The sequence below is a fragment of the Cheilinus undulatus genome, linkage group 17 (assembly GCF_018320785.1).
Source record: "Cheilinus undulatus linkage group 17, ASM1832078v1, whole genome shotgun sequence".
Taxonomy (NCBI): Eukaryota; Metazoa; Chordata; class Actinopteri; order Labriformes; family Labridae; genus Cheilinus; species Cheilinus undulatus.
In genome coordinates this window covers 22,497,822-22,521,515 of record NC_054881.1, presented here as the reverse complement: position 1 = coordinate 22,521,515, position 23,694 = coordinate 22,497,822, and the positions used below count along the sequence as shown (strand labels likewise).

Genomic DNA, 23,694 nt, shown 5'->3' with positions numbered 1-23,694 from the left:
TACTCACAAACTCCCAGCCACCCACAGAGTTAAAAATTTAACAGCAGCAGTTTAAAGAGTGGTTTTAAAGTGTTTATTTTACAGTGAATTGGTCATTTTGTCAAATCATTACAATTCCCGCACCTGTCATTTATATTTCAGGTCTTGGGGGAATTAATGAGCTAGCTTAGAAAAGTTTGATCGATTTTTATATAAGAAAAAAATGTTTTTTATGAAGCTACTCTCTTAGGGATGCAGGTTCAACTTGAGATATATTTTCTTTGTCTTTTTCGTCTAATCTTTGGGTTCTGAACTACTGGAAGCTGCAGCTATTAAATTAAGAGTCATGTTCCATACTATCAAACATTTGTTTGATTATAAAAAGGAATTCTGGATTTAATATTGATTCATCATGAGTGTATTCACCTATCTCAGAGGGCAGCCTTACCCTGTGCTTCTTCTGCTGACACATGCTGTCTGAAATGGAAGAAAGAAATGTTTTATTTAATCTGTAAAACCCTCAGAGACTCACTTTCTCCCCTACCAGCACACATGCACCCTTTTTTTCCTCTCTCTTTGCATCCAGTGTTGGGCGTTATTGTTTTTCTCAAACTTCCCCACACTTTATTTGCCTCTCCTGTCTTGTTTGATGTTTTTGTAGGGCCACGTTTCCCGTCTGATGCAGTGCCGGGGAGAATGAAACAACACTATTAAGAGGTGATGAAAGAGGCCTGAATATTTCCCACCTAATCATGTCTTCACAGCTCACAGCCCACAGAAGGCATCCTGCTTGTTTTTGTTTGGATGGCAGATAATCCAATCAGAGAGGGGCCAGGCTGGCTGTGATACAGCAGGGAGCAGAGCGGGGAAATATGGTGACAGGCTCACCGATCCCTGTCCTCTTCGCTTATGTGACCAGAAGGCTTCGTCCTCGCTCGGTCAGCTGGCTGGCTTGTAGCTAACTAGCCATAGTGCATACGTGGGGTGCTGGCTGGCAGTGGAAACAGGTGCTTTTTTGCCTGTTATCTAGATTCAGAGAGGAGCTTTGTCTGTTAAAGGAACAGCAGTTTAATTTCCCGCTCAGAAAATAGTTACCTGAGTAAAAAGTCAAACTCGTTGCATAGATTTCAGACAAAATATCTTTCCTCTAATGCCATGGAACTTTAACTGACTACTTAGAAAACTGAAGCTTCAGGAATTAAAGCTGCAGTGAGGAATTTTCTAGTGATTATGGAACAAACCCAAAATGACACTGATGCCCCTATATGACCAAAAAAGCAGAAGAGACCATTGGCATCAAGACTGATCACATCTCTGTGGTTATTTTTAATCCCTGAAATAGCTGTCAGACAAGATGATCACAACAACGCTGGAGAAACTGGTCAGTTTCACAATCCCCACAGCAAAGATTCTCTGAGTGATACATTAAGTGGTTTTAAAGACTGAAAAATAGTTTTTTTTGTCATTAAAAAGCAGTTAGATATCTATCAGACAAGAATGGAAAAGAAATAAAAAAAAAAAAAAATACTATTTTGTCCAGAGGGGGTACCCAAATGATCTTAAGCAGCACCCACTCATTAGAAATTAGATCCTCTCAAATAACATTAAAAAATGCTACAACCTGAAAAGAGGGATCATCCCTTTGCTATATTGCTATGTTAAAACTCTCTTTTTTAAGCTACCAGAGAAACAATCACATTTATGTTACGACAGACAGTGTACAGCTTAAAGGTTTTGTTCTTATTTTCTCACTGTGTTTTATTCCTTATATCTCATTTTCTGGGTTATGTGAAGTTATGTCCCATTCACTCGTTTATGATGCCTTTGTTGTCAAGTTGCTGCTTAAAACACCCTGGAGATGGATGATGCTCTTCAAGATAAAAGTCTTCAGTGGTGATAAGGATTAGAGGCTTTTATTGGGAAAGACTTGGTAGGAATAGAACGTGTCTGTCATCAGATGCTTTAGCATCACAACGCTAACTGACAGAGGGATTGAACTGTGGCTGCTTTGAGAGAGACAAAGCCACGTCCTACTCCTTTACATCATTAAGGACTAAAGACAAATGAAATATGGATTAAAGCACACCTTCAGCAAGTAAGATGTTTGTAGACAAGCACTCCAGCAATTAGCCTGCCCCTGACCTTGCTGTGAACTCTGGCCAGAGGGCAGCTGCCTGACGAACTATTCAGGTAAAGAGCCACAAGTCATCACAAAACAGCCACATGTAGTGTGAGAGCCACATGTTGAGTATCACTGCTTTAGACATAACCTAGACTAGGAACCATAATTATGCTTGTAAATTACTCTTACGCACAAGTTTTTCAGTAAATACGTCAGTATAATTGAAAATCAGCCATTATGTAGCCTATTTTCTCTCATATTCTACCTCCTACCAGCCCATGTGCTGTACATAAATATGATGTTCATTTGACTTTGTGTTGTGAGTTCATATAACCAAGCATGTGATGTTTTGTATGTAAGTGTTCTTCCCACATACAGACGGTCTTTAGGCTCTTAATAGATTTTTGCTTCGCGTGGGATCATCTTTATAACATTCCCTGCCTGCAGTAAGGCATAAATATTACTTGTGTAGGAGTTATTGTTTATCTCTTATAATAGGTACAAAGACTGGAGGGAAATCAAAAGTTATACCATCTCTTATTCAATTATAAACTTGTAGGCTAAAGTTTATTAAAAGCCTGCCATTGTTTGTAGTTATCCTAATTTCTGGTTCTGTATGTGTGGCTGCTGCTTTATTTTTTAAGTGAGTTTAAGTCTTAGGCTTTTTGCAGCGTGATGCCACTTTCTTTTTTAACTTCAAGACCAAATTTAAGGTTTAAAATGTTGTACTGCAAAGTTCAGCAAGGTAAGAGTGGAGTTTTATAAGTCTAGTCAGTTGAAGTTAAGTTTGAGGATCTGTGCAGGTGTCTCTTTCGCATCATACCTCAGCCCCCATAGCCCATGCAGCCAGCACATGGCGGCAGAAGTTGAGCTTGCCCGGCTTCATCTTGTCATCGCAGGAGCCACTGTACTGGGGAACATTGCGCATATCCGGAGAACACTCGAACACTTCCATGTGATGCACGATGGCCTCGTTACCTGGAGTTATCACTGACTCATACTGACAGAGACAGGGAGAGGTGGGAAAGAAACAAGTGGAAAAAAGAGTGAGTCTGGTTGTTTCAGCTGCAAAAGGCTGTGGCAATATTGCTACCAAGGACAGGTATGTCAATAGAAACATCTCTAAAATGAATTCTATCAAACACACAGAGTAAAAGAGTCTGGATATTTGTCGTATATGTGTTTTTGCTTGATTTTTTTTACATTTAATTGCATTTCAATAGTGCATATGCAAGGTTTGTGTTTAAAAGCCTCAATATTCCTACCTCCATTTTTATTGTTTTTCTAACCATGACAATGAGGCTTTAGATTTGTTTTTAAGGCCAAGCTGGTAAACAAGGAACAGTTGGTTGTTTGCAGTCATATGATCCCACCTCAGTCAGATGGGGGTAAGAAGTGAAGAGAGCAGGTTAGGAATAAATGAGAGTGAAAGAAAGTTAGTATGATAATGCTCAAAATGGATCTACCTACTCCAGATATCGTGAGAAAATTCATACATACATTGGGTATGATCCCTACACTTTACAAAAAAGTTATTGCAACAACTGATTCCCCTGCTGTTGAGCTGACAGATCTCACTAATTAGTCCAGCAGACCTACTGAACGTCTAGCCTTGAAGAGAGACAAAAGTCTTAAGGAGATTTGTACTGAGCTTAGAGGCTAGCTGTGCCCCTTTAACAGTCCCCCATTTATGCAGAAATCACCTCTTGCCCCCCATCAGGAATTCTTCACTGTGACATGACATCATCTGCAAACAACCTATAATAGCTGCCTTTGCACAATCTCTGCCATCACACCCACTCTACTGTGTGTCACTAAACTTTATGTGAATCATCTCCATCTGTATAGATGCATTCACCATAACAATATGGTTCTTGGGCATGTTTTCAGGCAGCTCCTGTATGAAGCACCAGTAGGTGGTTTCCTGATTTGGTATGATGACGTTCGGTGCCACAACATCAAGGGTCTCCACATCTGGTGGCAGGGTGGGTGACGGCGTGTCAGGGCGAAGCATCAACACTCTCTGTACTCCTGTGTGGATGCGGGACAGGTTCAGCTGCTCCAAAGAGGTGAGTGGTTGGTCCAGGAGTCCATAAATGATGTGCACAGTCCCCTCCTGATCAATCAAATACAGAAAAGAAGAGAATCATATTGAGAAGGAACATTGCTTATCATGAACAGCACGGATGTGAATTTGTAATTAAGTCACTCCTCTTTATTATTTGACTGAAATGCTAAGCAAACGGAGAGCTTTTCATTATGTTGTCATAGTGATGAGTGTTGGCTTTGAGTCTGCAACTTGGAGGTCTGATGTATTACCATGGAAACCATAATATTAATAATACATTTTTCAGTGCATATTAGTTTCATCTATCTGAGTTTTTGTTAATGTTTAAACCTTCAAAAAGGAGCTCTCTGTGTTATCTGGTCTCATTCCTTTTATATATATGCACTAAAAACAGCAAAAGAATTACCTTGAAAATAGGAGCAGACACACAACCTCCCACGCACACATGGCCATGGAGAAAACACACTCTTTAGGTTACACTTATGCATGCACTCAAACACCCTCATCCATGCTTTTAACATCTCCCTACCACCTGCTGTCTGTCAGATTTAGTCAGATCAGGACTGGCGGATGTTACTCAATGCTGAGCTGATATATGACATAGAAAGCAACAGGTATGCTACCCTTGAATGTTCTGAGGTTGGAATTACGAGGTAGCACAAATGTAGGGTAGAAAATCCTGCAGAAAACAGTAAAATATTATTTGTACAGAACTTTTTATACAGGAAAAGAATGAGGCAGTAAAGGATGTCAAAGAGAGCAATGCCTGGGGCGTGCAGACAGCCTAGTGGTCTAAAGTGCTACCCATGTACGCGGGCAGTCTGGCTTGAATCCGACCTTTGGCCCTTTGCCGCATGTCTCTCTCTACTCTCGTCCCATTTCTGATACTATCCACTGCCGTCCTCTGTCAAATAAAGGCACTAAAAAGCCCAAAAACAAATCTTTAAAAGACAGCAATGCCTGAAGCCTTGGCCAGTTTATAAATAATCTGTTTAGATTTTGGAAACAGAGAAAACTTTCTGAGTTTTGTCACAAGAGGACTTTTAAGTGAAAGAGTCATACAGTGTTATGTTTGCTAGGCTTCCCTAGCTTGTTAAATAGGGATTACGCTGACAAGCAAGAATCACAGAGCAAATCAAGGCTTAACATAAAACCTTGAGTGTTAAGTCATACATTTCTGTTATTTTTGAAACTGTCTTTTGACTGATTATTAAACTGTTGGTGTTTTCACACATGCACTAAACACCTTAAAATTTAGTAGGCAGAGATGCATGTGTTAACACAAATGGCCAATTTTTTCATAACTTTACTCAGAGTTTTTACTGCCAGCTGCCCAGTGAAATTTCTGGTGAGCAGATGTGTGAAAGCAGCAGATTATTTCAGTAAAATTAACCACTAGTAAGCTGTTTGGGGTGATAACATTTACATCATGCAGCCAATGAGAGAGAAGCTGCCTCCTACTCATTCTGAAAAGAAAAGAAAGAAAAAGTATTTTCCTTTCCTCTTCAATATTGTGAATACATACTGTTACATGCACTGCATGAATACAGAAGCATAAACAGTTAAAAAGCATAAGTCACCGTTGCTTCACCATTGCCATTTCCATGCCGTCTTTTCTTGCCGTGTCTTGCTTGTCCTATCTCTTCATCTGACAGGGACAGGCTCCTGATGTGAGGTGCATATGTAAACAGATAATTCAGGAAGATTTCAAGGGCGGCCTGTCTGACAATTTTCTGGAAATTTTCAGTAGTGCAAGAATGGAAAAAGCCAAACACCTCCTTTCCACATGTATAATTATGGAGGTGAACTGACCAGAAGTCCCTTCATTCCTATGGAGATTTCTGAAATCCAATGTGCCTGCGAAACTCCTACCCTACATAATATTTCTGGGATCTGGGATCTGCCATAAGTACCTTAAAAAACTGGACTTGGGGGTGGATTTTGGAGCTAACATACTTTGATGAGTCATATAATCATCAGCTTACACAGAATACAGGCAGATTAATCAGCTTGATATGAAATGAACATGATATACAAGTCAACAAAAAGTTCTGTCAGCTCGTCTTGGAAGTTTGAAATATATTCATACATTTCACTGAAAAATTAGAAGGTATAATCAGTTAGAAACTGGTAAGTTAATTTACATATGGACCTTTAAATGGCTAATCGTGTTAGCTTAGCATTTGGTTAATTTGTCTTTGAATGAAATACTTCTCAAAATATGCTTCTTTCCTGGCAGGTCATCTTCTTCAGATATTGTATTTCTTAGTCCTGTTTTATCTTAGTAAACAGACAAATTACCCTCGCCCCATGGCTACAGGAGGTTTCTATCAGGCTGCTATCCATCTGTTAAGAAGTGCACTTCATTGTGTTGGAGAACAGGAGACATCATTCATATCTTTACAGATACACAGTCATCAGTCACATGTGTATGTGAAAACAAGGTTTCAGGCCAGAGAAATATCTTTGGTGAACTACATGTTTAAGAGTTTCAAAGACAAACCAATAAACCAAGTCCACAGATATACACATCTTTATGTGTTATTGATGCTGAACAGTGACAAAATTGCCTGTCAGGCTAGCTGGTATGAAAAAACTTTGTTGTACAACTTGACGGGTAACCCACAACATGGATGGAATTAAGATTAGTGTAGTGGTGTTCACAAGAACTCTTTATGTTTTTAACAGTGGTTAAAACAATCATCTTACAGTCACCAGTTAGCATGGTCATTGATTAAACAGAAATACTACTACCTTTATCATGCGTGGTGGAAAATATCGAGGAGACAAAGTGCTGGTGTTGTGTTCTGACCACCGGTCATCTGTGTGAACTTATCTAATATTACTGTTAATTATGTGTATCTACTGTGTTAGTTCTGATGCCAGAATTTCCTCAAGTTTCACCATATTTGTAGTTTCCACCCCCAATATCAGATAGATTTCTATGGCTTGCTCCTTCTGGTGTAACCGCTCTTGTATGGGCCAGGGACCCCTGGTGGGCTCCATAACACAACACAACTGGTAATTTACAATAACTAAAAGCCATAGAAATTATGCTAAAAATTAACCACGTTAAATCATTTTTCAAATTATCATAAAATACTTGATAACATATTATTATTATCTTAAGTCTCACAGCCAGTAGTTTTAACTCATGTCACCTTTCTATCTTTGGTTATGTCTGATGTATGGAACCAGTGTCATGGTTTGACTGGTGTTGGATTATCTGGTGATAAATTAAGCATTCTACTCTGCCGCTTGCTTGCCAGTTTAAGAGTTGGTAGGTGTCTTCAGAGACAGTAATGCTGCTGGGAAAGAGCTTTCTGAGCCATAAACTAAGTTTAAAAAGATTGATTATAAAAAGAAAAAGAAAATTTAAGTGAATTTGCAGTTGCCTGATCAAAACAAAATAAATAGCTTTACCCCACAAACACTTTTCAAGAAATGTTAATGCCTCCGGAAGCCAAGTTTTTACTTTTAAATTTCCTGTATATGAAATAAAAACATGAACATCAATATTTGAGTTTCATGTTATGGTTGCACAAAAGTTTAAGTGGGCCCCAGAAGATATTCAGGTTTCAAATTGCTGAAGTTTAGGAAAGGCTGCCCTGGAGGTATCCTCCTATAACCTCCTGAGATTTGAGCTGTAAAACTTTATCATAAAGCCTAAACGTTACAATAAAAATTCCCCCAAAATTCCAAGTAAATTCCATAAAGTCTTAAAGCAAATTCCTCCTATTTTTTAAATCAGTTTTCAAAAAAATTACATGGACACTGTCCAAACATTTCCCCGAATTTCCTTGAAAAACAAACAATTTTCCTAGAATTTCAATTAAAATTTTCTAAATTTCAAAGCAAACATTTCAGGCAAATTACTTAAACTTCAATGGACATTCTGGACTATTACCTGAAAAAACAATGTAATTGAAGAAATTACATCTATGTCGTAGAAAAGTAAAATTGTAATGCTCTCATATGTTCATGCAGGGTCTTAAGAGGGTAAAAGTTGTTGTGTACAGACAAGTAAATTTAGCTTTGAGTGACAAAAGCCAGCTGAAGTCTCCAAAAAAGGCACATAACAGAAAATAAATGTTTGACAGAACCAAACTAGGTACTTACAAAAATAGACTATTGGTACAAGAATTGACATTGCGGTTAATTAGTCCAGAAAGCTATATTTACTGTTTCACTCAGACACAAATGAACCATGTTTTGCCTCTAAAGCATATACATACGGAGTAAAAGAAAAGCTTTACACACCTCTATGAGGTAATCTCTGGGATCACAGGTGCTGAAGGGTCTTTTGAACAGCAGGTAGAATCCATCTGGCTTCTGTTTGGCCTCCATCAACTCATAGTCTTGTTGGCTGTCCAGTGAAACCCGGCCCTCACTATCACTCCATGCATCCTGAAGGAGAGGGGAAAAATAGTAACTCTGAGTATTTAAACCTCCACATAGTATATATTTCAAATAAATCAAGAAGGAACTTCATTTACGTATTTATGGTTTTAAGTTGGAATACTTTCAATTGCAGATAATGTTTTCTGAGTTATAAATTGCAGTATGAGTGAAAGGAAAGATTTAATTGAGGATGGGGTGAGGCTCAGCATAGGTAGTTTCTTACACTGTTACTAAATAATAAAAGAGCAAAAGTGTGTCTTTGGAAACCATATTGGAGAAAAAAAAAATCAAAACTAAAATGGTCAACACAATATAGTGAAATTTCAGAAAATGTCTGAAGGGTTGTGTTTAAAGAGATACAAAAGTTTCAAGTTAAAATGTCAAATAAATACCATTAAGAGTAAAGATCTTATTTTAAACTATTTCATTAGTACTTTATTAATGTAGATTTTCAAATAGTTAAGATGAAATAAAGAGGAAAAAATAAGTGAAGCGTTTGTGTAATAATTTGTGTTGTGAAACCTCTCCAGAGCCATGAAAAAGACTCCACTTCTCAGCCAGGAGCCTTTGCAACAGCTCTGTCTCTCTGCTCCTGCTTCTCACATTCTTATCTGTCCAGAATAGCACCTAAGATCTCTCTCTTTATTTCTGTCTCCTGCTCTGTCCCTCTTACATAACTGTCCTACACAAACTGCAAGGACTCTGAAGCAAACGGTTGTTTTAAAGTACCTACAGAAGATAGAAATCTAAAATAAGACATGAGTTGTATACACTATGTGTTATGTGTGTTACATGCCTGTGAACAGAATGAAAAAGCTATGATCTCTGAGGATGGATGAGAGATGGGTGATATTTTGGCTATTATAGCTTATCTAACCTATAAAGCTTTGTCATAAGATATGTTTGGTGTTAGGAACCTGTGGTGAACTCCTCCAGCTTTTGTAAGGATGTAAACCTTAGATATTGTTGGTTACAGGAGAGGGTTTTTCCCTGCCCTGTTTTAATTCATCACATATCTTATTATAATGTACATTGGAAAAGCATTTGGTCCTGATAATCCCACTAGCTTTCAAGAGATCCTTTCCTATTGCAATGCCAGTAAATCTGATCTGTTTAAATCTGTTTATCGATAAATTATCTAGAAAAGGATCAAATTTACTGGCCTTTACAATTAGGGAGAAATCACGTTGATATTCATTTGTAAATGTCAATAATAAACCTTCATTTTGTTCATTGAGCACAAGGTTTAGTACTTTGTCTAATTATGTTTAACCTCGTTTGCTTCCTCAATGTCACATTGGCAGTAAGCACTCTTTGAATATTCAGCAGATGATCTGGTATACCTATAGATAAAACTAGATTGAACCAGTCAACTTTATGCTGTGCTGACTACCTGATGCCATGTTCTCAACTGAGGCTAGTTCTGCCTGTGGTTTATGGTTATGCAGATGATTCTCTGATGTGCTTATCAAAAAGCCAGATGAAACTATGCAGTTAACTGTACTCTCTGTTGATGTTAAGTGCCTGGTTTCTGTCCCTGTTAAAAAGAAGTTATGCTTTGCCTACGTTGCCATTGCTTTTACTGGCCAATTAATATCGTGTCTTTCTGAATAATACTACAAAAACTATGGTCGGGATTTAGATTGACCTGAGCTTGTCTAGTGCTTTACTAGCTGTTTGACTACTAAAAGCGCTTTTACACCACAGGCCATTCACACTGATTCCCTCCACATTCATACACTTATGCCGAAGGTTGCTATGGGGAGAGGTCATCACTACTAGCCAAATACATTCCAAGCATGCATACACATTTACACGCCACTGATGCGGCAGAGCAAATTGGGGTTGAGTGTCTTCCCCAAGGTGTCAACAATCCAATTCATAGTAACTGTTTTGGCTCAACCTGAGGTAGCTGATCTGGGCCGGCTCCTGGAACAAGACTTCTCTCAAGGATTAGGATGAGAACTCTGGCATATCTTTGACTGGGAAGATACAGTGCCTACACGGTGACTGCATAAATATTCACCCCCTTCAAGTCAATATTTAGTAGATGCATCTTTGGCTGACATCAAAGCACAGAGTCTTTGAGGATGGATCTCAAATAGGTTTGCACATCTAGACACTGCAATTTTACTCCATTCTTCTTTGCAAAACAGCTCAAGCTCTGTCACAAACAGCCCTTTTCAAGTCCAGCCAGAAATTCTCTATTGGATTAAGCTCTAGAATTTGACTCAAGTTTCCAGAACATTCACCTTGTTGTCTTTAAACAAGAGCCGGTTGCTCAGAAGGGTCCCTACAGCATGATGATGCCACCCCTGTGCTTCACAGTGGGGATGGCGTGTTTGTGGAGTTGTGCAGCGTTTGGTGTCCACCAAAAAAAGCGTCTTGGCTAACGGCCAAAAAGCACCATTTTGGTCTCATCAGACCAAAGAACTTTCTTCCACTTGACCATGGAGTCTCCCACATGCCTTTTGGCGAACTCAACTCAAGGTTCAATGAATTTTCTTCAACAGTGGCTTTCTCTATGCTATTCTCCATAAAGCTTTGACTGGTGAAGAACCCGGGCAACAGTTGTTGTATGCAGAGTCTTTCCCATCTCGGCTGCTCAAGCTTGTAACTCCTTCAGACTAGTCATTGGTGTCTTGTGGTCTCTCTCCCTCTTGCATGGCTACTCAGTTTGTGAGACAGCCTGTTCTAGGCAGATTTACACATGTGCCATGTTCCTTCCATTTCTTGATGATGGATTTGACTGAACTCCAGTGCCTTTGATTGTTTTTGTATCCCTCTGCTGACTTATACTTTTCAATAACCTTTTGTCTGAGTTGCCTGGGGTGTTTTTTTCTGTTCATGGTGTAATGGTAACCAGGAAACCGATAAACCTGTGACTTAACCTGCAAGACACAGGTGTTTTTATACTGCATTCACTTGAGGCACATTCACTGCAATTTGGTGATCCTATGGCTGTGAGACTAGTAGCACCAACTGGTTGGAATTAGGTCATCCACTTTAAAGGGGGTTATTATTTATGCAATCACTTATCTTATATTATATATTTCTATTTAACTGACATACACTATATTGCCAAAAGTATTCGCTCACCTGCCTTGACTCGCATATGAACTTAGGTGACATCTCATTCTTAATCCATAGGGTTTAATATGACGTTGGTCCACCCTTTGCAGCTATAACAGCTTCAACTCTTCTGTGAGGTCACACACTGATGTTGGACAAGAAGGCCTGACTCTCAGTCTCCACTCTAATTCATCTCAAAGGTGTTCTATTGGGTTGAGGTCAGGACTCTGTGCAGGCCAGTCAAGTTCATCTGCACCAAACTCTCTCATAACCTATACTAACCATAAACTATAAACTTTATCAATCCCTAGAAATTCCCAGAACGACTTTCATTTTACATAACTGGTATCACTGAAAGTCAAACCTATCCTAAAAGAAAGAAGGGGAAGAATCTTCTGTCGCCTTATCTTGGGTTTGAAATTAAATGACAAAATCTTAATATTCAAGTCTCAGAGGACTCATTTAAATACACTGATTTAAAAGGGGATTTCAGAAGTCTTAGAACTAGAGCATAGCTAAAATGTGCCTCACTGTGTCTGTGTGCTTGTGTGTATTTAAGAGAGAGAGGGGGAGAGAGAGACTGTGGCTCATCAGTGACCTTTTCTCCATGGTGCTTTTGCCCTCCCAAGGGAGGAGAGACAGATGGAACGAGGGGAAGAAGAAAGCTGAATAGCACCAAGGAGATCAATTTGACCAAGAAAAAAGCTCTACAGAGATGTGGGTTACAGTATTATTTTTTATCTGCAGGGACTTTAGAAAAGTTAAGAAAAGAGATATAAATGAATGCCAGAGTTAACGGTACTGAACATGTAACCGTTAACCATCTGTTCCTCTCCAACAATATTCACCTACATTGGCAAAGACTTGCATGTCAAAAATTTATAAATTCTCTACATTTATTCAACTATATCACATTCAGTGGATAATTTGCACATGCAATTTACCAACAAAGTACAGAAATGTATCATACTATTTTTATAATCAGCATGCATCCTCTCATTAATTTAGCATCTCACAGGTCTTATTTGCTCTAACAACTAAAACTCTGTTCCAAGAAAGACAAAAAGCAGAAATAAAAATAATTATGCTAGCATAATTTGACAGACTGCTGGTGGACTTATTACACACAGATATGTGTGAAACTTTGATGTGCCTTCAGAGAGCGTCTGTGTTTGAGCCTACAGAGCAGCCTCTGGAGTCCCACATGCTCCTTCTGGCCTCCGATCGAATCACAGCAGAGATCCCAAGCTGAGATTTCTTTTGATGTTGTTTTTCTTTGCTGAATAAGTCGGTGAAACTTTACAAAAGGATGGAAGAAAGAAAATAACTTGTTTTCCAATAAACAAGCCAAGGCGGAGACAAAATGTTGTGTTCTTTTGCTAAGGTTGTCAAGTGTTTTAAGTTAAAGAATTAGACCATTTAAGAAAAAAATGTGATAGAATAAACACGCCACATGCAGCAATTTCAAGTGTTTTTCTCATGACTTCTTGATGATTCTTTGTGATTTCTATTGCTTTGTTTTTCACTGGAAAAATGTCTTTATTAACTGTATGGTTGATGCTGGATGCCAGTTTATTTCAGTTGGTAGAGCATGCTCCATATATAAAGGCTACAAGCTTGATGAAACGACTCTGAGCTTGACTCAAACTGTCTGCCTCTTGTTGTGTGACATAACTCTGTCTTTCCTCCAATTTTTCATAGCAGTCTACAGCTTCCCTATCTGTAAAACTGTGATAGTAATAAACAAATGTGGTTTTTTTGCATAGAATTTGATGGATAGGATGTGCCCCTCCCATCACTGAGCTATGCTGCACTGTCCCCTTCAATGATTTTGTCCAAAATTAAAATACACTATGTAAATCCTGATATGCATAATAAATGTTCAAAAAGGTTCAGAAGGTCACATCCCAAAAGGTTAAAAACTGTGTGCTGAACCAAGAAAAGTCACAGGAAAACAGAAAATAAGTCCACACACCAGAAGCTGCTCTGAAGCTTATTTAATGAGGATTATAACCACATATGTGACTTTTTTGGCCCTAGCCCTTCATCAGACAACTGGTGTCATATTTTGTATTAAAAAAACATTTTTTTTAAATACAAAATATGACTGAGGTCAAATTGACCCAGATCCAATAGACAGAAAAAGGCAGCCCATAGTGATCTTCTCCACAGGTACATACACCACATGTGCCAATGCTGCACAAACTTGGCACAGAAAAATTAATTGTTATAAGAATAAATAAAAATGAAAACATTACCAAAAGATGAAATACAATAAAAACCTTACAAAGCCAACAGATTGGACAGATTCCATGTTTGTCATCAGGCAGATCCATCTTACAAGGCTCCAATACAAGGCTCCAATCTGAAATGATTGTGCCAGGTCAGAGAATGGACCTGACCAACCAGCATCATTTGCGGAGAATGAAGTGGTAGTTATGGGCGGGGTTTAGTTGTACTGGAAGCCATTAGCAATGGCTGCCACCAGAGTAGCAATTAATTCTATTGTAACTACAATACAGCAGAAGTTTTATCAGAGCTGGACCACATTTCCTTGATTAACACAGACACTGAAAGTTTTTCATGGTGGAAAAGGTGTGTTAGCTCTTCTATCGACCTGCTTTTGCATGAGTTTGCAATAGCTACGAACAGGTTAGTTGTACTGTATACACAATGGTTGCTGGATTAGTTCGGATGTGGCTACAGCAGCATTTTTATCTGACCTGGGCTGCACAAGAGTAAGAGCAAAGAGCCACACTGAAAGGTCTTCTTTGCTGAAAAGACGTTCTCACTTTTTCTCCAACCGGCCTGGCACGACTTTTATCCACCAACGAGCTCCACCGCTGGTTAATTCTGACAGTGCCTGCCTGCCAAGCACACGTAACTCATCAGAGCTGCCCATGCCTACTACTTCATTTTGTCTTGTCGCTCTGATTGGAACTAATAAAATTGATGGACCGAACGCTAATCCAGTTACCTTCCAAGAAATTTTTGAAAAGTCCTGCACTTCCTAAACACCCCTAATATACTGTTCCATATATCCATGCAATGTATAGTCTATTTAGGGAGTCAGGTTTGTTAACTAGTGACTACATGTCTATTGCTTCTGTGGTTATCATAATAACAGATTTCAAAAATTTTCACAGCAGCCACCTTTTTACTTGGAAGACACCAATCATGTAAACTGCTACTAGGGGGCGATTGTGATATTTGGGCTACATATTTCTGGGGCTTGCATGTTGTCCATCACTAGGATTGATGCTAAAATGCTGTGTTGAAATAAGGACAGGAAACCTGTCCACTGTTGTGGTTCTCTGGCAGGAAAAACAGAACTTTCAAAAGTGCTTGAAGTGGAAGGTTGATGTGCAAAACAGCAGCTTTAATCAAGAAAGGACTAATGAGTATGTGCTTAACTTCCATCATATTTACCTCTAATGACTGACAGATGGGTTTCTGTGAAATGGATCAAACATTAAGCCAATGTTTCAAAGTCTATAGGGACTTTTTAACTGATTTTGATCATCTTCTGGGGGCCGGATGGGAAGCTGTGGAAGGCCTGATGTGGCCCCCTGGGCTGCCAGCTGATGATCACTGTTTCAAGGATATTTTAGACATAACACAAAATGTTCTGTGTTTTTCAGTGTTAGAGCAGCAACAACCACTGAAACATTCATCTGAAAACTTACCAGTTAACATGGTCACCTGTTCAAACATAACACCTGCTCTCTTACAGGATCATCAACAGTGAAGGCTTTAGATTTGTGATATTTTTTTTCACTGACAGGTTTCTGTTAAATACTTCTTCTTGCTTAAGCTCACATATTTTAAACATATTTAATTATTATTGATTGAAAGCATTTTAAGCACATTATTTTTTTTCTTTGTTTTAGGTTTTCTTGTGTGCATTTCCATTAAATAATCAGCTGATAAAAACACTGCAAAAAGACTAAAAAATGCACAGTCATGGACAACAATAATTATCTGTGCGTTAGTACAGAGTGGGCTGAAGCAGATGCTGAAAAAATCAGGAGGATTTGGGTGCAGACCTCTACAATGGGGCGACCTTGACCATGGAAAAATGATGTACATGATGTACTGAATGACGAATATTTTCCACTTGCTGTCAGAGGTTATGTTAGGAGGCTATTTTTCATAACAGCAGATTTTTTTGACTAAGGGAGTTTCATTTTAACACACCACAAAGCAAAGAAAAAATACTACATCCCAATTTTTTTGTTTAATGAAAAAAACTTACAGAATTAAATATTGAAAATATTGGCTTAAAAATGTGTATACAGGGTCAGAAGGATGTTTAGAATATTTTGTGCTCATTACAGAAGATTTAGTAACACTAAAGATGCTATTGCTAATCTTTTTAAAATGAAGAACCAGGTATGAGCCCCACATTTTTCTCTGCAGTGAGGCATCTAGAATCAATAGATGCATTCTTTATCTGCTGATGACCTTCTTTCTTGTTATGTTAATTATTCTTATTCCTCATCAGGAGCTGGTTCTGTAAAACCAGCCTGCTCAAGGTCCCAATATATGTCATCTATTCAATTTGTTAATAATTACTTAGTCTGTTAATTAAGTGATAAGCATGACATTTTTCAGAAAGAATAAGAATGAATTCTGCATCATTCTTTACTACAATTAGTATTCATTTTGCTTACAGTAACTCATGAATATTTACATTTATAAAGAGTACATGAAAAAGCAGGTAGAAAGGGTTTCTGTGGGAGGATAAATTATCTTCAGGGACATTTATCTGGGAATTTCATTTCAAAGAATCTGCCGGATTCGTGTGTGGAAATATGAAAATAAGGCATTTCACACATATTAATCAGCACAGGATTCAATTTTGATATGCTAATATCTGCTAATGATTCCTGGATGAACTGCAGCTATTAGTGCAGTTTGAGTGATTTCCAATTAGCAGGGGCCGATAACATAATTTGTGGCTGTGGGATCATGAAGCAATGCGTCCGCCGGCTCCTTGAGCAAAAAAAACCACCAATCTCACGCCCTGGGGACCGCAGACACCTCCACTCCTTGAGGACTTTATGTAATCCTTGTGCGTTAAGGGATTTAACTAGTGAGCATGGAGGGAAGAAAGCAGAAAGGCAGGTAGAAGGTTTGATTTGACACTTTCTCTTACGTATTAATAAAGGCTGTCAAATGATTTACAGTTTTATTGTGATTAATCTCAGAATTTCTGTGCCAGCATCATTTTTATCATGTTATAGTTCCACTAGTTTGCATTTAAAACTGTCTTTGTGCCATTTTGGATTTATCTACTATCTTAAACTCAGGGTAATTGACTTCCTGTTTAGATACAGACCTGCTTTCATAGATAGATTATGACATGGACTTAAGCATGGAAAAAAGGAACTTGTTATGGATCTTAAAGGACTTCTTTTACATCTACAGGAAGATGCTGCTAAGTGTATTGGAAGGGACAATAAAGCATGAGATTAATCACCATTAAAAAAGATGAATGCACCTTAATTAGCTGTGATTAATGTGATTGATCTTGCCAGCCCTGGTCTTAATCTACATATATGTAGCTCTACAAGTTCTAAATTAAAAAGCTTCTTACCCCAAAGTAGCTTTTACTCCCAGAGTCCCACAGCACCACCAGGTCAGCGTTGGTCAGCTCCCCACGGTCAGACATGCCCAGGACGACGCCGTGCTTCAGCTCCCTGACCCTTAGCTCCATGTACACCTGCTGGTCGGCATAGCTGATGTTCCACGCCAGCTGGAGGTCTCCGCGTGGGTCGAGGGGCACCCGGAAAGGCATAGGGAGATATGGGAGAGAGTTGGATGGGCTTGGTGTGAGGCTGGAAACTTCCACAGCGTTGATTGGCGCTTGATACGAAGCTACAAGGATGACCATAAGAGCAGCCAGGGCAATGAAGTACATGATGGTGACGTCCTGAAGGCGAAGGTTCTTATTGAAGACCCTCATCGCCCTGGTTGTGGTTTGAAATCTTCTCTTATATTCTCTCTGTTTAGTCTTTTAGGATTACCTACTTTATTCAGCCAAAGCTGATCTGGAGATTTTTCTTCAGCCCAAGCACTCTTTGGATTCTTCTGCTCTGCCTTCAGGCCTCAGTGGACTCCGTATCTCTCTCGCAGTTGTCAGGTGAGATTGTTCACTGTTTTCTTCCCATGTTTTCTCTCCTCCCAGGCCTTCAAATTTGAGACAAGTTGACTTCTTCAAAGGTTTTCCCGTTACTAAACCCTGATGAGTACTGTCTCTTTTCTCAGAACAACTGCTCTGTCTCTGTCTGACTCTGACTGGTTTTTAAAAGACTCCTCCCTTGTGAGTTGTCTGTTTGTATCCTGCCTAATGGTATTACATTTGTAGAGGGAAATCAGATTGTATCCTTTAAGCCCTGGGGTCAACCATGATTCTGCACATCTGCCAGCCCCTAATTGATCCAGATTCAACCATGGATATTATCAATGACAATCTGCCAAGACTAACTACACTTTATTGCCCACTCTTTTTTGGCCTTTTTTTGCCTGTGGTGATCCTGATGCATGTTCTTTTAGTTCTTCTGACCATAAAGTATTCAGTGACTTATTTGTCTCACCTGGCTTGTTGGAGATTTGATTCAAAGATTTAGGGAACAGCTAGTTCTTGTGGGGGAGGAAACGAGCCATTAATGCATTAGTCCCTTCCCTCAACCCACTGCCCGAGGCTGCAGAAGACCTAATCAAACTGCCAATTACTGCTTTCCAAAGCAAGACGGACACATTCAGGTTTGTTTCAAAGGTTAGTAAAGGCCCTGTAGGGAAGTGTGGGTTCATGTATGTGTGCATGGTGAGGGACAGGTGACTCTAAGTGGACAAATGGATTAAAATGGGAATTCTAAAAAAGGGAAGTATAGCAAAGCAGAACTCAGCCAAAAACAACTTTTGTGTAATAGACAACATTATCAACATAATATCAGTATCAGTAGATATGAAAAGTTCTACCGGTATATACAACAGATATTTTGGCTAAAAAAATCTTTTTGTATCAGCTGTAAATATTGTCCAAATGAAAAAATACATTTGTGGAGTTTTAGGTTGGACCAACAGATCTATGCCAGATGAAATCATTTTTCTTTATTCATCATTAATAAGTTAATTTGTTTATCCTTGAACTTTGACTGATGTGTTTTAAGGACTGAAGTTTTAAGTCTACATTTAGATACCGGTATCAGCTAACATTCATTTCTAAGTATCGACATATTAAATACGGGCAACAATCTACTGTCATGCATTCTTAATTGAAACTATTGCTAGAGTTCCGCATACACAGTGCCAAGTATCTGATAAAGCGTTTATTTTTAAGCTATTTCAAATTTCAACTTAGTCTTTAGATTGAAATGCCTTTTTGTTCAAGTCATATTTTAGTCATTTCTAACCAGTAATTTAGTTTTAGTTGACCAAAACTCAGAAACATTTTAGTTTTAGTTAAACAAAAAGTTCTCACATTTTTGTCAAACTTTTAGTTAAAACATGTACCCTCTTTGCATGAATCTGGTGCAAATCACACATCTATGCATCTTTCAAAACCTGGTATCCCTGCTGAAGGCACAAGAGCTACAGATTCACCCTACCTAACAGCTTGTGATCTCTCATATCATGGATTTTGAATGTTCAACAAAAACTAAATTACTTTTTAGTCTCATTTATTCTCCTTGACAAAAACTAAGCTTTCTTATTGTCAAATTTTTTCTCATTAAAGATCTATTTTTAGGTAGTCGTAGTCCCCTCTTTCTCATGGAAAAAAATGTAGTTAAAGAACATTTGTAGTCACAGATTTAGTCAACAAAATTAACATTTATCTGATATACAGTATTTAGATATTTTTGGGGTCTTTTATGCCTTTATTTATGATGGGGGACTGTGGATAGAGTCAGAAACCAGGATGAGAGAGTAGAAGAGAGACATGCCCGTGTACATGGGGTGCATCTTAAACCACTAGGCCATTTACACCCCAAATTTTAGTTTCTTTAAGGGATGCATAAAAACAGTAAGCCTGTCTTTATTTTGCGCAGTTTCAGTTTGGTTTGGTTTTTGTCTGGTTAAGTTCTGATGACCTATATTGTCAGACTGTCTTTTTTATTTTGGTGTTCCATGTATGTGTTTTAAGGTGAATTTTACAGGAACAGAAAAGGGTAGAGGAGAAAATTCATTAATTTAATACCCAGTATATATGTGTTTGGAAGTTTATGTGTTTGTGTTGTTGCCTTGTCCTGCATCACGTGCTAATCATATTTTCACTTTTTAGAGCATTGTTTAACAGTCTGTTCTGATAAGTCAACACCAGGCCCTGGTAACATTATGAGCATTAAAGTCCCTCTAAAGTGATAAGAAAAATTTTTATTTTAGGTTTGCTGTATGACAGGCCACTATGTTATGAGCCACCAGGCCAAATTTAGGTCATGAAAAGCATCTCTTGTTTATAAAACCTACCAGTAAAGTATGCTCTTAGATGGTGTGTGATGTCAGTGTTAAAAAATTATTCTGATTAGAGCACAGCTTCCTGGCTCGGTGCCAGAGAAGACAGAGAAGTTTGGGATTTAATTTACTGTTTTCTAGTACAAATCTCTCTGTTATGATGCTTTTAATGACCCATAGACTACCATGGCTGCTAGATTTGGGAAATTTACCTCACAGTTAACAAAGCCTGTCGCTGGCTGTTAATATTCAATAAAGGAAGTGAAAACAGCTGAAAACAGACTGTACTGAGAGGAACTGCTTGATGATTTTATACTGTTGTAGCCTTAGGAGGGTGGGGTTATTCCCCATTTAGACCAGTGATATCATGGCTCCAATATTATATAAAAACCATGTCAGGAAAGAAAAGAACAAATTTCTAATGGTCTAAATCAAAAATTCAGTTACAGATAGATCTCCATATTTACAGCAACCTTGAACCAATATATCTTGTGTGTTAAGACACTAATTTTGGATTTCACTTTACAGGGAATTTGAAAGCACACCAACTCACAAGCACATATAAACAAAGCTAATTTAAAGAAATGTGTAATATGTGAAATGTAGCTTACACGCAAAACTAAAAAGTTCAATATGATATTGAGAATTCTTGCAGCCTATTAAAAACCCTGTCTAATTCTTTCATGCTGGTACAATAGATGATAAGAATGTTTACCTGCCTTCCTACACATGCTGCCTGTGCAACCTTATACAAATGAATGAAGCATTCAAGCCAGCTAAAAAAGACTGGCAGAGAAAGTGGTTGGATCATGTAGCATTGATGACAATTTTTCCTTTCCCAAAAGCGCTTACATGAATTTAGCACTCAGTGAAGCAGCACGCCTCTAAGTCTTTTGGGAGACCCTTTCTTATATGAAGTTGCCTCCCCATACACGACCATAACCTTGCAAAGCTGATGGATTGGCCAGATTCCATGTCTGTCATCTGGCAGATCCCTCTTGAAGCTCCAGTCTGAAACAACTGTACCTGGTTCTGAATTGATCGGACCAATCAGCATCTTTGAGATTACAGCTCAATTAGCAAGCTGGTAGCAATGGCTGCCGCCGGTAAATAGCCTGGATGTAGCTTTAGTAAAGCAGCAGATTTTATCAGAACTGGGCCGCATTTCTTTATAACAAGAAGAAGAACCACACTGAAAGCTTTTCTTGGCGGAAAAAATGTTTTTGTTCTTCTTCCCAACAACTTTGACATGACTTTGTGTTAGTTTCCGGCGGGACTCTGACAGTGAGTATCAGTGGTTCTAAAATGGCGCGGGAAGGCACACGGGTGTACTTGAGGCAAGGGAATTTGTACAACCATACATAAATACTCAAGTTAAACAGAACTTAAATTAGTATAACATGTTTTAAAGAGAGCTTTTATTGTATGGATATGGATCTGGTGTTCCTTGAGCAAAAAAATAAAAAGGTTGAAAACCACTGGTACAATGGCTGCTGGTGGAGCAATTAGCTCTGATGTAGCTACAGCAGTTTTATCCCAACTGCACCGCATTTCTTTATAAAAAAGAAGACAAGATAAAATGTTCGTCCAATCATCCTGCGAGACTTTTTTCAAAGGTTTTGCCCTTCCCATACATTTGCAATGGGCTCTTGCCCTGATGGATGTGAGACGTATCCCATGCAATGGATTTGTGAAACAGTCTATCTAGTGTGTCAGGTTACCATTACAGTAAATTGTAAGCTTTTTTACTGCATATAATATCTCCTCACAAAACAAGTGTCTAGATTTCATCAAATAAATCTGCTTTAGAGATCCAAGAGTCTCCAGGTTTTAAAGGTATTTTCACATGCCCCTGAAGAATAGCAGATGTAAAAAATGTCTAAATTCCATTTAGCAGCTTTTGTCTCAGAGCCCTCTCTACTAAATTCACATGGCCTAGTGGGACTTTTCACCAGAAGAGATACATCACAAATGTAAGTAAAACCTTTGAGTTCTTTTCAAACTGCAAGTCCACAGAGTCTTTTGTGAAAAAGTCAACTGTCAGGGTGAAATTACAGATATTTTCTTTCCATCTTCTTTAAGAGACTTACTGCAACAGGGATTTTGTCCTTTTGCATAGGATTGAATCAAATCAATTGGACTGAATCAAATTGAATTATATTGTAATAAATTGTCAGTAAACTAGATTGTAGTTTGCGAATCAAGATTTGAATCAAATCGCCTTGAAAAGAAGAGATTCACACTTCTACATAGTTGGTTGGCTGTTCATAAAGTGAAGCCTAATTTATTCACCAGTTCTGTACATATCTGTCTAAAGTTCCCTTCTAAATTTAAAGTTGGAAGAGCTCATCATCAAACGTGCTGTAAGCTGCCTTTTGGGTTAAAGTTTGTCCATGACATCAAACCACTGCATTTATTTTCCAAAAGAGGCTCACGAGGGACAGATTTGGGTCTAAGCAGTGAGAGCAGAACAGAGCGGCACAGCCTGGTATCTTGTTTGTTAATGTAATAAAGACTGTTAGTCCCTGAGGGTAAAAGCAGCGATCGTCCTTCTAATGTCTCTGGCCTTCACACGAGGCTCAGTAATTATCCCTTTCTGTCCATGCCTTCTTTTGTATTCTTGTCATCCTCTACACCATCACACTTCTACCTCTTTTACCCGTCTGTCTCTTCTGCGTCACACTGCCATCTCTCACTGCTGATCGCCCTCTCCCTTCCTGCTTTTTTATTTTGCTCACAAACACACTTATCTTTCTGCTGCCGCTACTGATGTGTCAGCAAACATAAACGAGACAAGACGGCGCAAAGTCGACTCTGATCCGGAGGGAATGGCAGAAAAGGAGGCGGATAGAGAGGAGGAAAGGAGGGGAAGAATAGATTTATAGAGAAAATGATGCTCCTTTGTGAGTGTTTGTTTATTTGTTGATGAAAATGGCCTGGGGGTCTATCTGACATTATCCTGCCTCGAAAAGTCCTAATTTTGCCCCAAAAACCTTCCCATCATGCGTTGCTTATAATCTGGGAAAGGCTCAAACACAAGGAAAATAATTAAAAATCTACAGGATGGCAGTTTTAAAGTGAATGTCCTTGACTTCTGGTGTTGAATATAGCCTCATTTGAGTTTTAAATGATCATTTAGGGATCAAAGTCAATCTCTGTTTAAAACTTACTCCATCTGTACCTTTAAGTCTTTGATGCCCCGAGCTATGCTGAAATATTACAAAAGTTTTACAAATAAGAAACTCATTTTTAAGTAAAATTTCTTACAAAATGTAGACTTTTTGCACCAAAATGTCCATTTGAATTAAAATATGGCAACTTCTCAGTTACATATATTTTCAGTTGAGTGCTTGCATGACCTACAACATTTAGAATGATTTTCAAAGCCAAAAAAATCCTCTTTTGAACTCTTTTGAAGGTGAGTACAAACTCATTTTGTCCTGAACAAAACAAAAATTAACCCCAGAAAAGAAAAGAGTGGAATTAAGGCAGGTCCTGCACCCCCTGACAGACAGCTAAATCATGCCAAGTGGGCCACTTATAATATAGAATCAATACCCTTACTAAAGCAAAATGTGAAAGTTATAAAAAAAAA

General features: G+C 38.5%; 1 protein-coding gene across 1 annotated transcript in view; it reads right to left on the bottom strand.

Moving 5' to 3' along the window:
- The window catches only part of dbh (dopamine beta-hydroxylase (dopamine beta-monooxygenase)), a 35,896-nt gene extending 18,286 nt beyond the window's left edge, over positions 1-17,610 (bottom strand). The window contains exons 1-4 of the mRNA XM_041811166.1: positions 17,242-17,610; positions 8,430-8,576; positions 3,960-4,217; positions 2,925-3,101 (exon numbers count right to left, since the gene is read on the bottom strand). Of these exons, the coding sequence (XP_041667100.1) occupies positions 2,925-3,101; positions 3,960-4,217; positions 8,430-8,576; positions 17,242-17,610 (951 nt within the window). The remainder of the gene's footprint in view (positions 1-2,924; positions 3,102-3,959; positions 4,218-8,429; positions 8,577-17,241) is intronic.
- Positions 17,611-23,694: the final 6,084 nt, after the last annotated feature.